Here is a 16635-nt window from a genome sequence, read left to right as displayed (position 1 = left end):
GTGGGTTGAGGGAGTTGGAGGTTGGTCCTTCAGTGGTGATAGAGGATGTTCCTCCATGGTTTCTCCCAGATCCTGTTGTTGATCTAACCTTGGTAGAGAAAAGCAAAGATTGGTCAGAAGTCAGTGATATAGGGAAACTGGTTGACAATTACATTGGTATATGTTTTTATGCTTTTTTACCGCTTTTCACAGATTGATCGAAGGACACAGATAGTGGGCGCACAGGAGCAGGTGTTTACGTTCCTGAATTTGATGTGCAGATATATAGTAGACTAACAGATGAACTGTCAGTATACTCAGTTGAACTGTTGGCGATAGTAGTTGCCCTCCAGTGGGTGGAAGACATAACCTGTTAGAATTATAGTATGCTTAGATTCTCTGTCTGTATTGAATAGTTTATCATCTGGTAAATCTATTAGGAGTGATCTACTATTGGAGATATGAATGTTATTATGGAGACTTGAGAGACTGGGTAGTAGTGAGATTCTGCTAAGTCCCAGCACATTCGGGTATGGAAGGTAATGAAATTGTAGACCAATTAGCCGAAAGAGCTTTGAAACAAGATATAATTATATTAATGTTCCACTCAGTAGAGGTGAGGCCAAATGTAAGATCAGAGCCATTTTGATAGATGTGTGGCAGAAGAGATGGGACTCTGAGCCCAAGGGCTGGCATTTATATGCCCTCCAAAGAAAGGTTGGTGGACCAAGATTCAAAGGTCAGATTAGGAAGGAAGAGGTGGTGTTTGCTCGATTGCGCTTAGGACATTGTACATTGAACTCGTCATTACATCTGGTTGGCAAGCATGTGAATGGTTTGTGTCTGGAGTGTATGGTCAATGAAACGGTGGAGCATGTGTTGTTATATTGTTGTAAGTATATTGAAGAGAGGGAAAGATTGAAGTGTAGGGTCGTTGAGGTTTGACGGGGTTGGGAGGGTTTGGAAGGGATTTTGGGAATCGGGGAGGGTCTATTAGTAGGGCTCTTTTTTTTTTATTTTCTGAGAAGTACTGTGTTAGGTAGGAGGATTTAGAAATGTTGTAAACCGTGATTGACCAGACACTCCAGCACTATAGGTGGCGTCATGCACCTTTAACGTTTGTTTGCAGACCGCTGTTATATCATAGAAGAAGAAGGGTGTTCCATAACTGTATCTGCATAATGTGACTTTTGTTTCGAAACCAGCTGCAAAGTGTAAGCAGAGTTTGGTAAAAGTTTGAAAGACTTCTCTAAAAAGTAACATGTGATTATTTATGCGAAACATGTGATTATTTATGCGACAAACGTGTGTGATTAATCAGGCAGGCAGAAAAAAAAAAAAAGTGGTTGTCCCACTGGCTATCATAAGTTGAATGCACCAATTTGTAAGTCGCTCTGGATAAGAGCGTCTGCTAAATGATGTAAATGTAAATGTATCGGTTTGTTCCCTTGGTTACATGGCGCTATCAACGCTGAAAGCAAAGAGAGAAAAACAACTGCTGAAACTATTCGCACTAGCTAGGTAATATAGCTAAGTAGCTAGCTAGCCAGTTGCCATTCATATGCAAATACTTTTGTCCAACGTTGCTGTTACAACGATAAAGTAGACATTGTTGCTATCCCCTAACGTTAGCTACATTAGCTAGCTAAATTAATGCCAACAATTTGCTAGCTAAGGTTAGCTGCAGCATGGCAACAGCGGTTCCTGCTCTGAAGCTGGACCAACAGGTCGAAGACAATAGGGGTTTGTTCACCACTGCCTTGTCGGAGGAAGTGCTCGTGGAGGCGCGTCTTGAACGGGCCATCTGCCGGGTCCAGCAGCATCTTACTATCACCTGGAAGGAGAGGGGACCGGCCTGAACACATTCACGTTATAACAAACAAAGCCATTGAACAGTGAGTTTGACATGTCAACAGGTTGATTCAGCTTTGACATGAATGTGTATTAGCTACTTTGATCACAATATGATCTCTGAAGATGAGTTGAGTTTGCAACTATGGAGAAGAGGCAATGCCAATGGCAGTCTCAATTTCCAAAGCCTGTGACTTGCTTCGCCAAAGGCATCAATATTCAACCGAAACAGAACCACATAAATTGAATATCTACATTAGCTGCTGTTGGAAGTAGAACAGATGGGAGTGAGATTGATTGTTTGACTGAAATATAGTCTGATTTGTCTGAAAGAATAGTCTGAAGTTGTCATGTGTTCTGACTTCCAGACCAAGCTCTACAGTGAGGGAAAAAAGTATTTGATCCCCTGCTGATTTTGCCCACTGACAAATAAATGATCAGTCTATAATTTTAATGGTAGGTTTATTTGAACAGTGAGAGACAGAATAACAACAACAAAATCCAGAAAAAAGCATGTCAAAAATGTTATAAATTGATTTGCATTTTAAATAGGGAAATAAGTATTTGACCCCCTCTCTATCAGAAAGATTTCTGGCTCTTAAAGGGAGTGCTCCTAATCTCAGCTTGTTACCTGTATAAAAGACAGCTGTCCACAGAAGCAATCAATCAATCAGATTCCAAACTCTCCACCATGGCCAAGACCAAAGAGCTCTCCAAGGATGTCAGGGACAAGATTGTAGACCTACACAAGGGTTACAAGACCATCGCCAAGCAGCTTGGTGAGAAGGTGACAACAGTTGGTGCGATTTATACGCAAATGGAAGTAACACAAAATAACTGTCAATCTCCCTCGGCATGGGGCTCCATGCAAGAGCTCACCTCGTGGAGTTGCAATGATCATGAGAACGGTGAGGAATCAGCCCAGAACTACACGGGAGGATCCTGTCAATGATCTCAAGGCAGCTGGGACCATAGTCACCAAGAAAACAATTGGTAACACACTACGCCGTGAAGGACTGAAATCCTGCAGCGCCCGCAAGGTCCCCCTGCTCAAGAAAGCACATATACAGTCGTCTGAAGTTTGCCAATGAACATCTGAATGATTCAGAGGAGAACTGGGTGAAAGTGTTGTGGTCAGATTAGACCAAAATTGAGCTCTTTGGCATCAACTCAACTCGCCGTGTTTGGAGGAGGAGGAATGCTGCCTATGATCCCAAGAACAGCATCCCCACCGTCAAACATGGAGGTGGAAACATTATGCTTTGGGGGTGTTTTTCTGCTAAGGGGAGAGGACAACTTCACCGCATCAAAGGGACGATGGACGGGGCCATGTACCGTCAAATCTTGGGTGAGAACCTCCTTCACTCAGCCAGGGCGTTGAAAATGGGTCATGGATGGGTATTCCAGCATGACAATGACCCAAAACACACGGCCAAGGCAACAAGGAGTGGCTCAAGAAGAAGCACATTAAGGTCCTGGAGTGGCCTAGCCAGTCTCCAGACCTTAATCCCATAGAAAATCTGTGGAGGGAGCTGAAGGTTTGAGTTGCCAAACGTCAGGCTCGAAACCTTAATGACTTGGAGAAGATCTGCAAAGAGGAGTGTGTGCAAACCTGGTGGCCAACTACAAGAAACGTCTGACAAGGGGTTTTGCCACCAAGTACTAAGTCATGTTTTGCAGAGGGGTCAAATACTTATTTCCCTCATTAAAATGCAAATCAATTTATAACATTTACATTACATTTACGTCATTTAGCAGACGCTCTTATCCAGAGCGACTTACAGTTTGTGAATACATTATTTTATTTTTTTACTGGCCCCCCGTGGGAATCAAACCCACAACCCTGGCGTTGCAAACGCCATGCTCTATCAACTGAGCTACATCCCTGCCGGCCATTCCCTCCCCTACCCTGGACGACGCTGGGCCAATTGTGCGCCGCCCATGAGTCTCCCGGTCGCGGCCGGCTACGACAGAGCCTGGATTCGAACCAGGATCTCTAGTGGCACAGTTAGCACTGCGATGCAGTGCCTTAGACCACTGCGCCACTCATAACATTTTTGACATGTGTTTTTCAGGTTATTTTTGTTGTTATTTTGTCTCTCACTGTTCAAATAAACCTACCATTAAAATTATAGACTGATCATGTCTTTGTCAGTGGGCAAACGTACAAAATCAGCAGGGGATCAAATAATATTTTTCCTCACTGTATGTGCATGAAAATGAGTAGAGTTGTTTATGTTTCCACTATTTACAAACACTTTCTTTGGTTTTATCCAAATGTTATCTGCCTAAGGAGGGCATGTGAGATCCTTTGATCTCAGCCATCTCTACAGACAGACACTCCTTGCACAGCCAGCAGATGGTGGTATTCACCTAAGATTTAAAAAAAAATATTTCATGAGCGTGAACCACTGAAGTGTCTCCCTTTGTTGCTGTTGTAGCCTGGCATGTCTGACGGCCCTGGGCCGCTATACTCACTGTCTGAGGCTGGTTAGTAACTGGCTAGAGATAGACTCTCAGACCTCAGATCTGTTCACGCTCAGAGCACATCTCCACAAACAGCTCAACCAGGTCAGCAGTACACTCTCACACTCCGTTACCTCGGTGTTAACGCTTGGCAATATCTGACAGAACCATGCTATAAAGAACGCAGGTGTGACTATTTCTAGCACCAAATACAATTTCAACCACTAACCTTATGAATAATAAATAATAATATGCCATTTAGCAGACGCTTTTATCCAAAGCGACTTACAGTCACGCGTGCATACATTTTTGTGTATGGGTGGTCCCGGGGATCGAACCCACTACCTTGGCGTTACAAGCGCCGTGCTCTACCAGCTGAGCTACAGAGGACCACATGAACTGTAACCTTTGGGACAAATGGCTTATGTACTAGCTCAACACTTGTTTGTCATTTCCACTTTTGTCTGTTCTGACATGGGGGGAAAAATCGATACAGTTACATATCGCAATGTTATTTTTGGATGATATTATATAGATATTTGACTCGCAAAAATTGCTACTGTAGGTAGAGTTAGCTAGCGCTAGTCAGCTGTACCTCTGCCAAAACCCAAGTATTTTTCATCCTATAGCTTGTTCTCCATCTTCTTTTTAAATAGTGAGCCAACATGTTTTCAGCACTTTTATTTCCCTGACTGATCAACTTGTTTTCTCATGCTCTCTCTTGTCTCTCTGCAGCAGACATATAGTGAGCAATATGTTTGGAATATCAAATCGCAATAAAATTGCAGTATGGAATCGCAATACAATAAGAATCTTGAGAATCGCAATACATATCTTATTGGCACTAAGTATCGTGATAATATCGTATCGTAAGGTCCTTGGCAATTACCAGCCCTTTTTTCCATACAGGTAACACAGTGCTACCATGATCTGAGGTCAGCCTTGGCCCTCAGTCCGTCGTGCCTAGAGGCAGGTGCACTGCTGGGCTAGAGGAGGCCAGTAAGAGGGCCAGACAGCAGGCTGTCAGCAGGGCCCTGGCAGGGAAGCTCACAGAGGCCCTGTCCAAGGTCAACACGGCCCTGGAGCATTGCCATGAGACTGAAGAACGATCTGGCCTTAATAGCCATGTACTCTTATAATCTCCACCCCGGCACAGCCAGAAGAGGACTGGCCACCCCTTAGAGCCTGGTTCCTCTCTAGATTTCTTCCTAGGTGCCTGCCTTTCTAGAGTTTTTCCTAGCCACTGTGCCTTTACATCTGCATTGCTTGCTGTTTGGGGTTTTAGGCTGGGTTTCTGTATAACCACTTTGTGACATCTGTTGATGTATTTATCTGTACATGTCTAGGTTCTGATACAGCAAGCAAGGGTGTTGATTAGGCCTGTGGTTTAGCTGATACATGCCTGGTTGATCCCATTTTACCAGACCATTCTCCTCTACCAATGAAGAGATATACACTGAGTGCACAAAACATGAAGAATACAATCATATTTTTGAGTTGCAACCCCCCCCCCCTTTTTTGCCCTCAGAACAGCCTCAATTCGTCAGTGCATGGACAACAAGGTGTCGAAAGCGTTCCACATGGACGCTGGCCCATGTTGACTCCAATGCTTCCCACAGTTGTGCCAAGTTGGCTGGAAGTCCTTTGGGTGGTGGACCATTCTTGAGTGAAAAGCCACCAACTACCATACCCCTGTTCAAAGGCATTTAAATATTTTGTCTTTCCCATTCAACCTCTGAATGGCACACATACACAATCCATTGTCTCAAGGCTTAACAATCCTTCTTTAACCTGTCTCCTCCCCTTCATCTGCACTGATTGAAGTGGATTTAACAAGTGACATCAATAAGGGATCATAGCTTTCACCTGGTCAGTCTATGTCATGGAAAGAGCAGGTGGTCATAATGTTTTGTACACTCAGTACATGTTCTTGTTAGAAGCTAGATAATGTTGACACATGTTATCAGACCGATTCTCCTCTACCAATCTACAGTATAATATAATAATATGCCATTTAGCAGACGCTTTTATCCAAAGCGACTTACAGTCATGCGTGCATACATTTATTTTATTATTATTTTTGATTTTTTTTGTGTATGGGTGGTCCCGGGGATCGAACCCACTACCTTGGCGTTACAAGCGCCGTGCTCTACCAGCTGAGCTACAGAGGACCACGGTAAAAGAATGAGGTTACATACAGTACATTATGTTGTTGTGATTTGCTCCATACTGTCTATTATCCACTAATATGTAGTATTTTGCACCATAGGGGTATTCTGTACCGCAGGCTGAAAGACTTCACTTCTGTCATTGAGGACCTGGTCCTGGCTGTGGAGCTGAGTGAGGCTTGACTCCAGGGTGCGGAGCCGAGCAGAGACACCCAGGAAGACCTGGGTGTGCAGGAGGAGGCCCAGGCCCAGCTGGTGCTCACCTATAACGACTTTGCCGTGCAGTGCTTTTCCTGTAGCTCCTCCATGTTGCTCAGCAAGGCTATCCAGGAGCAGAAGGAGGAAAGCGGCCTTTACATTAACTGAGGAGGTGAGGGGAAAGGAGAGGACGGGAAGGGAGTTATGTTTGAGGGGGTGGGAGGAAGTGGAGGCGAAGGAGGTGAGTTTGGCTGAGGTAAAATGAGGTGAGAGAGGTTGTGGGCTCCCTCTTGAAAAAGGTGCAATTGAAGTCTGGCCCTGTGAAATAGCAATAGTGTGTGAATATAGACGGTGGGCCGGAGTCTCTGAGATCAAGAGAGGATGTGTTTAAAGTGACTGGAGAGTTGATTTCATATCACCTCACAGACCTTGAATACATCAATGCATAAAGTCAGTACATATAGCCATTATATCCCATTTCAGAAAGGAGTGCATCTGAGTAGACAGTAGATATCACCTCTGATATTTACAGAGGTGGTTGTGGTTTGTGCAGACTGTTTCTTCAAGCAGGAAGAGTGGGAGTTTGCCCTGGCTGACTACCAACAGGCGGAGGAGATGACTCCTGATGACCAGGCCATCTGGATCCGCCTTGCTGTCATCCACAACACCCTGGGCACACACTGCTATCAGGACTGGTGAGTCTCAGTCTGTCATCCATAACACTGTATTGTCTTCACCGCAGGAAGTACCAGGAGGCAGCTCTGAGAAGTTGTCTGAAGCCATCAAGTACAACCCTTGAGTCAGCCAGGACTATGAGAACCGGGCCAAAGCCCCACCGTAAAGTGCCTAACGTGGAGGGGGCCAAGCAGGATGCTATCAGTACCCTTGTCCTGGACCCCACTAATGATCAGGCAAGACCCTCAATGCCTGTACTGTATGTCTCATCCACTCTGTCCATAATACTGAGCTGTTATGGCTAGGGCCTAATGTGGACTAAGGACCCTAGTTATGCAAGTACTAAGCTCTCACCACTTGCTTCCTATGCAGATTGGGGGGAAAAAAATAAGTGTTTTTTTTATAAGTATATGAACAGGTTATTCTTTCTTTTAACGCACATTTCATTTTATGTAATACATGTTTCATAAAGTGGTGCGGAACTCCCACTTGGTGCAGAACTGACTGCTGTAGTAAATCTGTCCCTCTGTCTGCATGTGTTTTTCAGGTTTCAAGTTTTAATGTCACATGCACAAGTACAGTGACATGCCTTTCCTGCCAGCTCTAACCCCAACAATGCAGTAATCAATAACAATGTAATACTAAAAATAACAAGCTAGAGCAAAACCACACGAGATATAGAAATAAGAAGAACACAATAAAATAAGTCAGCATACTATTTACAGGGTCAGTTCCAGTACCATATATATGCAGGGATACTGGATCGATAGAGGTAGATACTGTATGTGAAGTGCATTCGGAAAGTATTCAGACCTCTTGACTTTTTCCACATTTTGTTACGTTACAGCCTTCTTCTAAAATGGATTAAAAATAATAATAATCCTCATCAATCTACACACAATACCCCATAATGACAAAGCGAAAACTGGTTATTAGAAATGTTTGCACAATTATTAAAAAAACAAGAACAGAAATACCTTATTTACATAAGTATTCAGACCCTTTGCTATGAGACTCGAAATGGAGCTAAGGTGCATCCTGTTTCATTGGTCATCCTTGAGATGTTTCTACAACTTGTTTGGAGTCCACCTGTGGTCAATTCAATTGATTGGACATGATTTGGAAAGGCACACACCTGTCTATATAAGGTCCCACAGTTGACAGTGCAGGATTGTGTCGAGGCACAGATCTGGGGAAGTGTACCAAAAAATGTCTGCCTTCATGAAGGTCCCCAAGAACACAGTGGCCTCCATCATTCTTAAATGGAAGAAGTTTGGAACCACCAAGACTCTTCCTAGAGCTGGCCGCCTGGCCAAACTGAGCAATCGGGGGAGAAGGGCCTTGGTCAGGGAGGTGACCAAGAACCCGATGGTCACTCTGACAGAGCTCCAGAGTTCCTCTGTGGAGATGGAAGGACCTTCCAGAAGGACAACCATCTCTGCAGCACTCCACCAATCAGGCCTTTATGGTAGAGTGGCCAGATGGAAGCCACTCCTCGGTAAAAGGCACATTCCAGCCTGCTTGGAATTTGCCAAAAGGCAACTAAGATAGGCAACTAACTAACAAGATTCTCTGGTCTGATGAAACCAAGATTGAACACTTTGGCCTGAATGCCAAGTGTCATGTCTGGAGGAAACCTGGCACAATCCCTACGGTGAAGCATGGTGGTGACAGCATCATGCTGTGGGGATGTTTTTCAGCGGCAGGGACTGGGAGACTAGTCAGGATCGAGGCAAAGATGAACGGAGCAAAGTACACAGAGATACTTGATGAAAACCTGCTCCAGAGCGCTCAGGACCTCAGACTGGGGCGAAGGTTCACCTTCCAACAGTACAATGACCCTAAGCACACAGCCAAGCCAACGCAGGAGTGGCTTCGGGTCAAGTCTCTGAATGTCCTTGAGTGGCCCAGCCAGAGCCCGGACTCAAACATCTCTGGAGAGACCTGAAAATAGCTGTGCAGCAACTCTCCTCATACAACCTGACAGAGCTTGAGAGGATCTGCAGAGAAGAATGGGAGAAACTCCCCAAATACAGGTGTGCCAAGCTTGTAGCGTCATACCCAAGAAGACTCATGGCTGTAATTGCTGCCAAAGGTTCTTCAACAAAGTACAGAGTAAAGGGTCTGAATACTAATGTAAATGTGATATTTCAGTTTTTCCATTCTTTATAAATTAGCAAAAAATTCTTACCCTATTTTTGCTTTGTCATTATGGGGTATTGTGTGTAGATTGAGGAGGAAAAAATACAATTTAATTAATTTTAGAATAAGGCTGTAACGTAACACAATTTGGAAAAAGTCAAGGGGTCTGAATACTTTCCGAATGCACTGTAAATGTGTGTGCATATTATGTGTGTGTGTGTTTGTTTGTATGTGTGTTGGAGTATTAGTGTGTGTAAGTGTGTAGGGCCCTTTGAGTGTGCAAAAAAATAAATAATAATATACAAGGGTCAACTCAGATAGTCCGTGTAGCCATTTTGTGTGCTTACGTGGCCGCTCTGCTGCTGAGTCTGTTCCCAGGCTGCTCGGTGTCAGATGTGCTGTCCAGTGAGACGGCATTTTCCGTGCTAAGGTTCGGTTAGGCTAACACTGTTTGTCTACAACCCCTCCCTGCCATGGCTAAAACTGGTCAAACCTGAATCAGAAAGATATATAAGTACTTAATCTTCGCTTGGTTTAGTTTTCCAGGTACAATAGAATGGAATAGCCCCCAAAGTACAGAATCAAAGCTAAATCAAGCACACCTCAAGTACTTTTAATGTTTTTTTACATATTTATTTAACTCAGGTCTGAAAATGGTCAAAAGGGCGGTTGCACAGATCCAGATGAACACTTCTCCTGGACAAAAAAAAAGCTTGTTCCATGGAGAGTCTCAATTGGAAGTGCTTTGTTGTCCTTCCTTATATAGCCTAAATATGGGTGTGTACACCAGTCCCAAAGTGTACAAACTAACTGTGGTTGATGCTAATTTCAGATTTTCCCTAACTGTTTCCCCAGAATGTGCAGTGGGCTTGACAAGATGACCCTGTCACATGACGCAGACAGCCAGTCTTACAGCCAATCCTCAGAGGACCAGTCTGACCAGGGGGCGGAGCCGCTTAAAGCCTGTGTGGCACCGCAGTACGTGTACCAGCAGATTGTCAGGATCAACCAGCAGACAAACTCATCTACCCTCATCTAGTGAGGTCACTCAATAAAGCCCTTCAGTTCAAACTCTCTTTCCATAACTCTTATTCACAAAATCACATAAAACACTCAACTCATGCTTCACCATTGATCAGTATTTGTTTTAGTTGGGTCCTCCACCCGTTGAGAGCATTGAAAGAGTCTCTCATACTGAGCAGAGGTGCACTTCCTGTGTTGGCTGTGTCAGGTGAAGAGAGCAGTGCTATTGGCCCTTGAACGGCGACAGCCTCTGCAGTGTGACGGGCCCTGTCTGGCCCCCATCCGCACAGTGGAACAGGAGTAGTCTGCACTGGTCTCTAAGGACAGGCTGTACCACTGGAGGAAGTTTGGGGGGTTTGGAGTGAATTCCACATAAGCAGCAACACTATGGTGTTTACTACTCTTAGGGTGACATGGTGGAGTCTGGCCATAGTACTGTAGCTTGAGGTTGTCATGGCACCATATTGTTCTCAAATCCAACAGGTGTCAGTAGAGGCACAGTTTTCCTTAGTTCCACCTCACCTGTTTGGATTTAAAGTAATTTATCCATTAGTCTAGATTGTCAGGGCACAAGGATTTTCTTATGGGATTGTTTTGTAATTTTTATGTCCATAACTATGATTGACAGGCATATGGAGACATGTGAAGGACGTATGACAAAAAGGAAAATGTTGGCCAGTTAGATGAAGGCAGTTCAATGATGTGACAGATATAAATGATAGAGAAACTGTAGCTCTAATGTGTAGATTCTCTACGCTTGAGAATTTAGTTAAATTGCAAAATGGACCATTTTTTCAACAGTACAGTAAATCTTTATTTTTAACAGATTATTTAGCTATGTAAATTTGCCTGAAAATGAGGTTTTACTCCCACCAAATTAATAAACATATGTATCAAGATTATAGACAAGTGTATAGATTGAATACACACTCTAAATGTATCTAGAGTTTAAAAGATTTGATGTTGGGGATTGTAGCATACTGTACATGGTGGAGACTGGAGAAGAGAGGGGGTTGTTTTGAGAGAGAAGCAGCTGCCCCCTCCCTGCTCTGACAGCAGCTATAATAACAGCTGATAAGGAGATTGTGACACTCAACCCTGTAGAAAACACCCCAGCAGCATCTGATCACATGCACTCCATCCACACCAGCAGTTGTTTCAATTACTGAACATACAATACTTCATTTGGATTCATTTGTGATTAGAATGAACGTACAGTACCAATTCTACTCAAGCTCCCCCTTGCATGTATAAGCCGTCATTGAGAGCAGTGGCATAGTCACATGCAGAGTGTGGAATAGCAGAGAAAGTAGATTAAAAAGTACATGTTCACACAGTATGCCCGGTACCACCCAAATCTTCTCAATGGTGTCTGTCCAATGTTTGTGCAGACGACCACGGAGCCCATGCCCAGACTGATGTTAATCATCAGATGGGGTGTTGACGTTGTCGCTCCATTTGGAGAGCGTGGTCGACCGCCGCCTCACAATGCGGTGTCTAGGTGGGGATGGGGCTTGGTTCTGCTCCCTCAGACAGTGTGTGTGGGCTGCAGCCCCTGAACAAAGTGGTCTGGGACAGACAGTGGTCATAAAGGAGCTGAAAAGTGTTTCACCCCCACGCAATAAAAGTTTAAGGTTACCGTCCTGTCAGGAATGGGAAATGCAGCCAGGAGAGCCCAGTGGCTGCCAGGTTCTACCTCAGACAAAAACACCTTTCTCTGGGCACAGGAGCTGGTGGCTTTGCCCCCAGTCAAAAAAGTATTGGTGGACTGGAGTAGTTTCATTCACGTTTGGCTGGAGACTGTTTTGTCTAAGACATGCAGAACACGTTTGTAATCTTTGGGTAGTGTTCGGAACAGGTGACGTGCAGCTAACGCACGCCGCTATGTCCTCCTGAAGGGAAATGTAGAATTTTGCAGTTTTATGATGAGAAGGGCTTTAAGTGGATTAGTGCTGCTTGAATTAAGTATGTGCCAGTCAGGGTGTGTATCAATGGTGAAAGAGCTGTTCTTGTGCAAAATAAAATGTCTCCTATACAGAAAGTTATTTTCACGTGTCTGCTCAATTCCATACCTAAAGCAAGGTTGCAGAATCAGATCAAATGAAACATTTTATTTTCAAATATTTATTTTAAAAAGATTTACATACATCATAGTGAAACCATCATGGTTAAATAAAACCCTTCCCATTTCAATAAATACGTATTATATAAAGTAAAGTTCATCATCAAAACAGTTAGAGAGAGTGAGGCTGAAATGTAAGGAAACAAAGTCAAAGTTGCTTGGTCACTCAATATACTGGAATAAATACCTGCCGCCTCATTCGAAACATTCTAAAGCACTGCAGTTGGTTTACAGCCTTGTGTCTGGACCGGATTCTGCTGCACTCAAAAGTCTGATGCACCAGATGACATGTTTGGCACCTAGGGGATATATAAAGCGAGTAAAATGTGCTTTTACAATCTTGTAATTTTCATAACCGAATTTAACTGCATAGTTCCTTTCTCAGAGAGAGAGAGCAGCAGACGAAAGGTCCCTCCTGAGAAACATTTGAAGGACAATTTATTCATCTTGGAGAGAAAAAATGTCTGCCGCTTTGTGCTACTCACAAATTTTCCAGTCAGTTTTACAGGCTTGCCTCAGGAACCCTTCTCCCTGTCACTCTCCCCATGTTTTGAAGTAAAGGGCTGCTCTCCTGTTTTCTTTACAGGCAGAAGAGACAACCATACTCTTTGTCCTTGAGGGCACAGCACAGGGCTTGACCTTTGTGGATGATGTCTGTGTTCCTGTAACCCTGTATTGTATGACATCGTTCTCTATTTGCTTTCTCTCTGGACATCACCAAGACCAACTGACTCATAAAAGTTTATCTGTCTTGTGGGGTCACTTCCACCCATTCTGTTCTTTGAGCTTGCTGATGTCCAGTCCTTTGTGAACAGGTTTAGTACTGCTAATATCTAGTCTGATGTCCAGTCCCTTCTGAACTGGTTTAGTGCTGCTGAAGTCCAGTGCTCTCTTAACAGTTTTAGTGTTGATGTCCAGTGCTTTCTTAACAGGTGTAGTATTGATGATCTCCCATCCTTCCTTAACAGGTGTAGTGATGTCCAGTGCTTTCTTAACAGGTGTAGTGATGTCCAGTGCTTTCTTAACAGGTGTAGTGATGTCCAGTGCTTTCTTAACAGGTGTAGTGTTGATGTCCAGTGCTTTCTTAACAGGTGTACTAGGTGGGTTGTACAGAGGGAGAGTTGGTGAGCTGCAGGCCCGTGTCCAAGGCCGTTCAGTGGGAATGGTCCAAATGGTTCGAGACGGGGTCTTCTTCTTGTCCTTCTCCTTCGTAGAAGCAGGAAATGGTGTCTGATAGTACATGACAGTGAGAAAAGTTAGAGAAACCTTGGTAAGGAGATGTGTTGGAGAGACAACTAATATTTTTCAGTGCTGAGTTTAGAATCAAAGGTGACTATAGGAGCTTACAGCACATTCTCTCTGACTAGCAATTCAGCAAGTATGTTTGTTCAACTGTAAAATACATGGCAGCGCTGTGAATGATAATCTAAGTTATAGGCAGAATCCAACTTTTCATTGAACAAGCTGAAATGAACTTGTTCTGTACTTTATGCAATCTGTTTATAGCACTGAAACCCTGTGCATTGTTGAGATATAAAGGGTGACATACACAGCAGAGGAGGGTGTAGCAGCTAAGCTTGGCAGGGTTGCTGTCTGTCCCTGCATAGCGGTTCTTCTTTGGTAGCAGCAACACGAAGGACACAGCCATAGACAGGTGGTAGAAACTGTGGACATAGGCATAGTCCCACTCCTGCGAAACAAATTGAAATCAATCATTAAAAAAATGAGACTTTCTGATGTTTCCACTTGTGCAAGCGAAACACAGATCTCAACAAGGATTTAGAATTTGACCATTTAGTATTGCCTTCACTGTGAATGGTAAGGGTAAGGAGGGAGATTGAGTTGTTATGAGACCTCAAAGTAGAAGCGGAGCATCAGAGCCAGGGCACCGAAGCAGCATCCTGGTCCCACCTGTTGGGTGTATACGCTCTTCTCGGGGTAGAGGCCCTTTATCTCTTTCATTTTCTGTAACTGAAATATGATACACAGGATGTGTTTAGAACAAAATAGGTTTAGTTGAAGAGATAATCAATACAATGTTGCTAGGCAATACCTCAACTAAGTATACATTTCACATTGATGAGATTATGAGATATCTTATCAGATTACTGTAAACATGACCATATTAGGGTGTATGGTTATCAGTGTTTGTCATAGCCATATTGTAAGTTGTCATCACACCCATTTGACAGTGATTATGAATACTGCTGATCCTATTGGTCCAGAGTAGATCCCATAGCCCCAGCGGTCCTGGTAGATCCTCACAGCACAGGTCAAAACCCCAAACATGGTCAGAGTAGAACGCTTTGGCTCATCAAAATCCCCTAAAGCTAGAGAGAGAGAGCATGTGAATGAGTGTGTGCGTGCATGCATACAAGTGTTCATGTGTGTGTAAGAGAGAGATTAAATGTGCATGTGTGTGTGTGTGTGTGTACAGGAGAGCGTGAGAGACACACAGCACATGCTTCCAAACAACTGTTCAGTGGTACTGAATACAGAACTCACTTGCTCTCTGAACATAGTTTTAGGCCACTTAACACACTCTGACGGTAAGCCATTAAAGTGTCACGATACAACAGTGTGCTGTTTACACTCACCTATCAGTGTGACCCAGATAGAGATGGCTGTTCCGTACACGCTGAAGTACTCCAGGATCTCATACTTCATGAAACATATGATGGAGAGGCCTGGCCCATCACAAGCATGGTAAATCTAGGGTTAAACAGATCCCATAAGTTTAAAGTACAACAGTATTACACAGTAACTTCATTTCTGTTCATTTCAGTTCTGATAGGACAACAAATACTGTCTGGTAGGTTAGCAGTGATAGAGACACAAAGTAAAAATAGACCCACACTTTAGGCTGTAATCATATGTACCCCTAAGAAATGACTGAAATGACTGTACAAGGGACTGTACCACAGGAGGTTGGTGGCACCTTAATTGGGGAGGACGGGCTCGTGGTAATGGCTGAAGTGGAATTGTCGAATGGTATCAAATACATCAAACGCCATTCCATTTACTCCGTTCCAGCTATTATTATGAGCCATCCTCCCCTCAGCAGCCCCCACTGGACTGTACAATGCATTTTCTTCAGTATTACAGTACTAATCATAGCTTCTTTGAAGTTGTCTACACAATCACTCACAAGTACAGTACACACACACAGCCCCACTCACAAGCAGTGTCAGTAATACACAGACAGTCTCCGTAATATAGTAATGCACATCGTCAACATCTCAGTGTCTTGCCATGGTTCTTACCGTGGTGAAGAACATGGTGAAGAAGTAGACCATGGCCTCCATGTGGAAGCCTCTCTTGGTGGCCACACTGGCTGCAGGCAGGAACACCAGGCTACTAACGGTGGGCAGTAGCATCTTGGCAATGTAGGCTCCCATGGTGGCTAACTACAGCAACACCAACTCACTGGGTGTTGGGTATCTGGTGCAGATGATCTAGTACTGCTCTTGATAGATAGTTTGATCTGATCCAAGTTTTCAACCAGCAATAATCACACCTCAGCTGAATTGATATTGATACAGGCTGTCTACAGTAGTACTGCTCTGGCAGCGCTGGATGGGAAGATGTCCTTTGAGTACCTTAGTCTCTTAGTCCTCTCCCAGAGAAATAAGAGAGCTGGTAAGTGGACAGGGAAATGTACAACACACCACACACACTCTCACACACAGCTGTCCTGTTTGAGCTCTTTAAAGTTTAAATTTCCCCCAGTGAGGCAAGGCCACAGTGAGTCATGTATGTGCACTGTCATCGTAGGACAGCTGTCTGCATACCAGGTCTAGCAGGCACGGCTGGGAGGGGAGAGTGATCGCATGCCATGACATTGTGGCATATTTGTGAAGTGTCGTATTTCAGGTCAATGGTGAAGCATAAATTATATTCAAAGCACTGTCATGGGTTTTGTTGTGGTTGTATGATTGTTATTGAGAACCTCCATCTCTTGTGTCAGTCACTAGACAAGTTAACTTTTTAGCAGTGGATCTGTTGGTCTCC

The 16635-nt window shown here is 43.9% G+C and overlaps 1 protein-coding gene and 1 long non-coding RNA gene across 3 annotated transcripts; one reads left to right on the top strand and one right to left on the bottom strand.

Moving 5' to 3' along the window:
- Positions 1–1455: 1455 nt before the first annotated feature.
- On the top strand, positions 1456–8131 carry LOC121551258. Of its 2 annotated transcripts, none has more exons than XR_006661981.1 (3): positions 1456–1874; positions 6566–6834; positions 7405–8131. It is a non-coding gene; the product is annotated as an uncharacterized LOC121551258 (long non-coding RNA). The 2 variants fall into 2 exon arrangements; XR_006661982.1 differs by having other exon boundaries at positions 7216–8131.
- A 4524-nt stretch (positions 8132–12655) lies between these two features.
- On the bottom strand, positions 12656–16301 carry mymk (myomaker, myoblast fusion factor). Its single transcript, XM_041862725.1, has 6 exons — positions 15888–16301; positions 15222–15336; positions 14806–14954; positions 14479–14595; positions 14174–14314; positions 12656–13854 (listed from the first exon to the last, which is right to left on the bottom strand). The coding sequence occupies exons 1-6, from the start codon at positions 16020–16022 to the stop codon at positions 13384–13386; spliced, it is 1128 nt and encodes a 375-aa protein (XP_041718659.1). The 5' UTR covers positions 16023–16301; the 3' UTR covers positions 12656–13383.
- Between the last annotated feature and the right edge of the window lie 334 nt (positions 16302–16635).

The sequence above is a fragment of the Coregonus clupeaformis genome, chromosome 18 (genome assembly GCF_020615455.1).
Source record: "Coregonus clupeaformis isolate EN_2021a chromosome 18, ASM2061545v1, whole genome shotgun sequence".
Taxonomy (NCBI): Eukaryota; Metazoa; Chordata; class Actinopteri; order Salmoniformes; family Salmonidae; genus Coregonus; species Coregonus clupeaformis.
The sequence above is the reverse complement of the archived record's forward strand: the minus strand, read 5'-3'. Positions and strand labels throughout refer to the sequence as shown.

Bases quoted from the DNA above. Each gene is read 5' to 3' on its own strand.
- mymk (XM_041862725.1), bottom strand. From the start codon at position 16,022: ATGGGAGCCTACATTGCCAAGATGCTACTGCCCACCGTTAGTAGCCTG. The intron at 14,955-15,221 runs GTGAGTGTAAAC...CTCTCTCTCTAG, and splicing joins TATCTGGGTCACACTGATAG to CTTTAGGGGATTTTGATGAG. The intron at 14,596-14,805 runs GTGTGATGACAA...ATCATATTTCAG, and splicing joins TCATAATCACTGTCAAATGG to TTACAGAAAATGAAAGAGAT.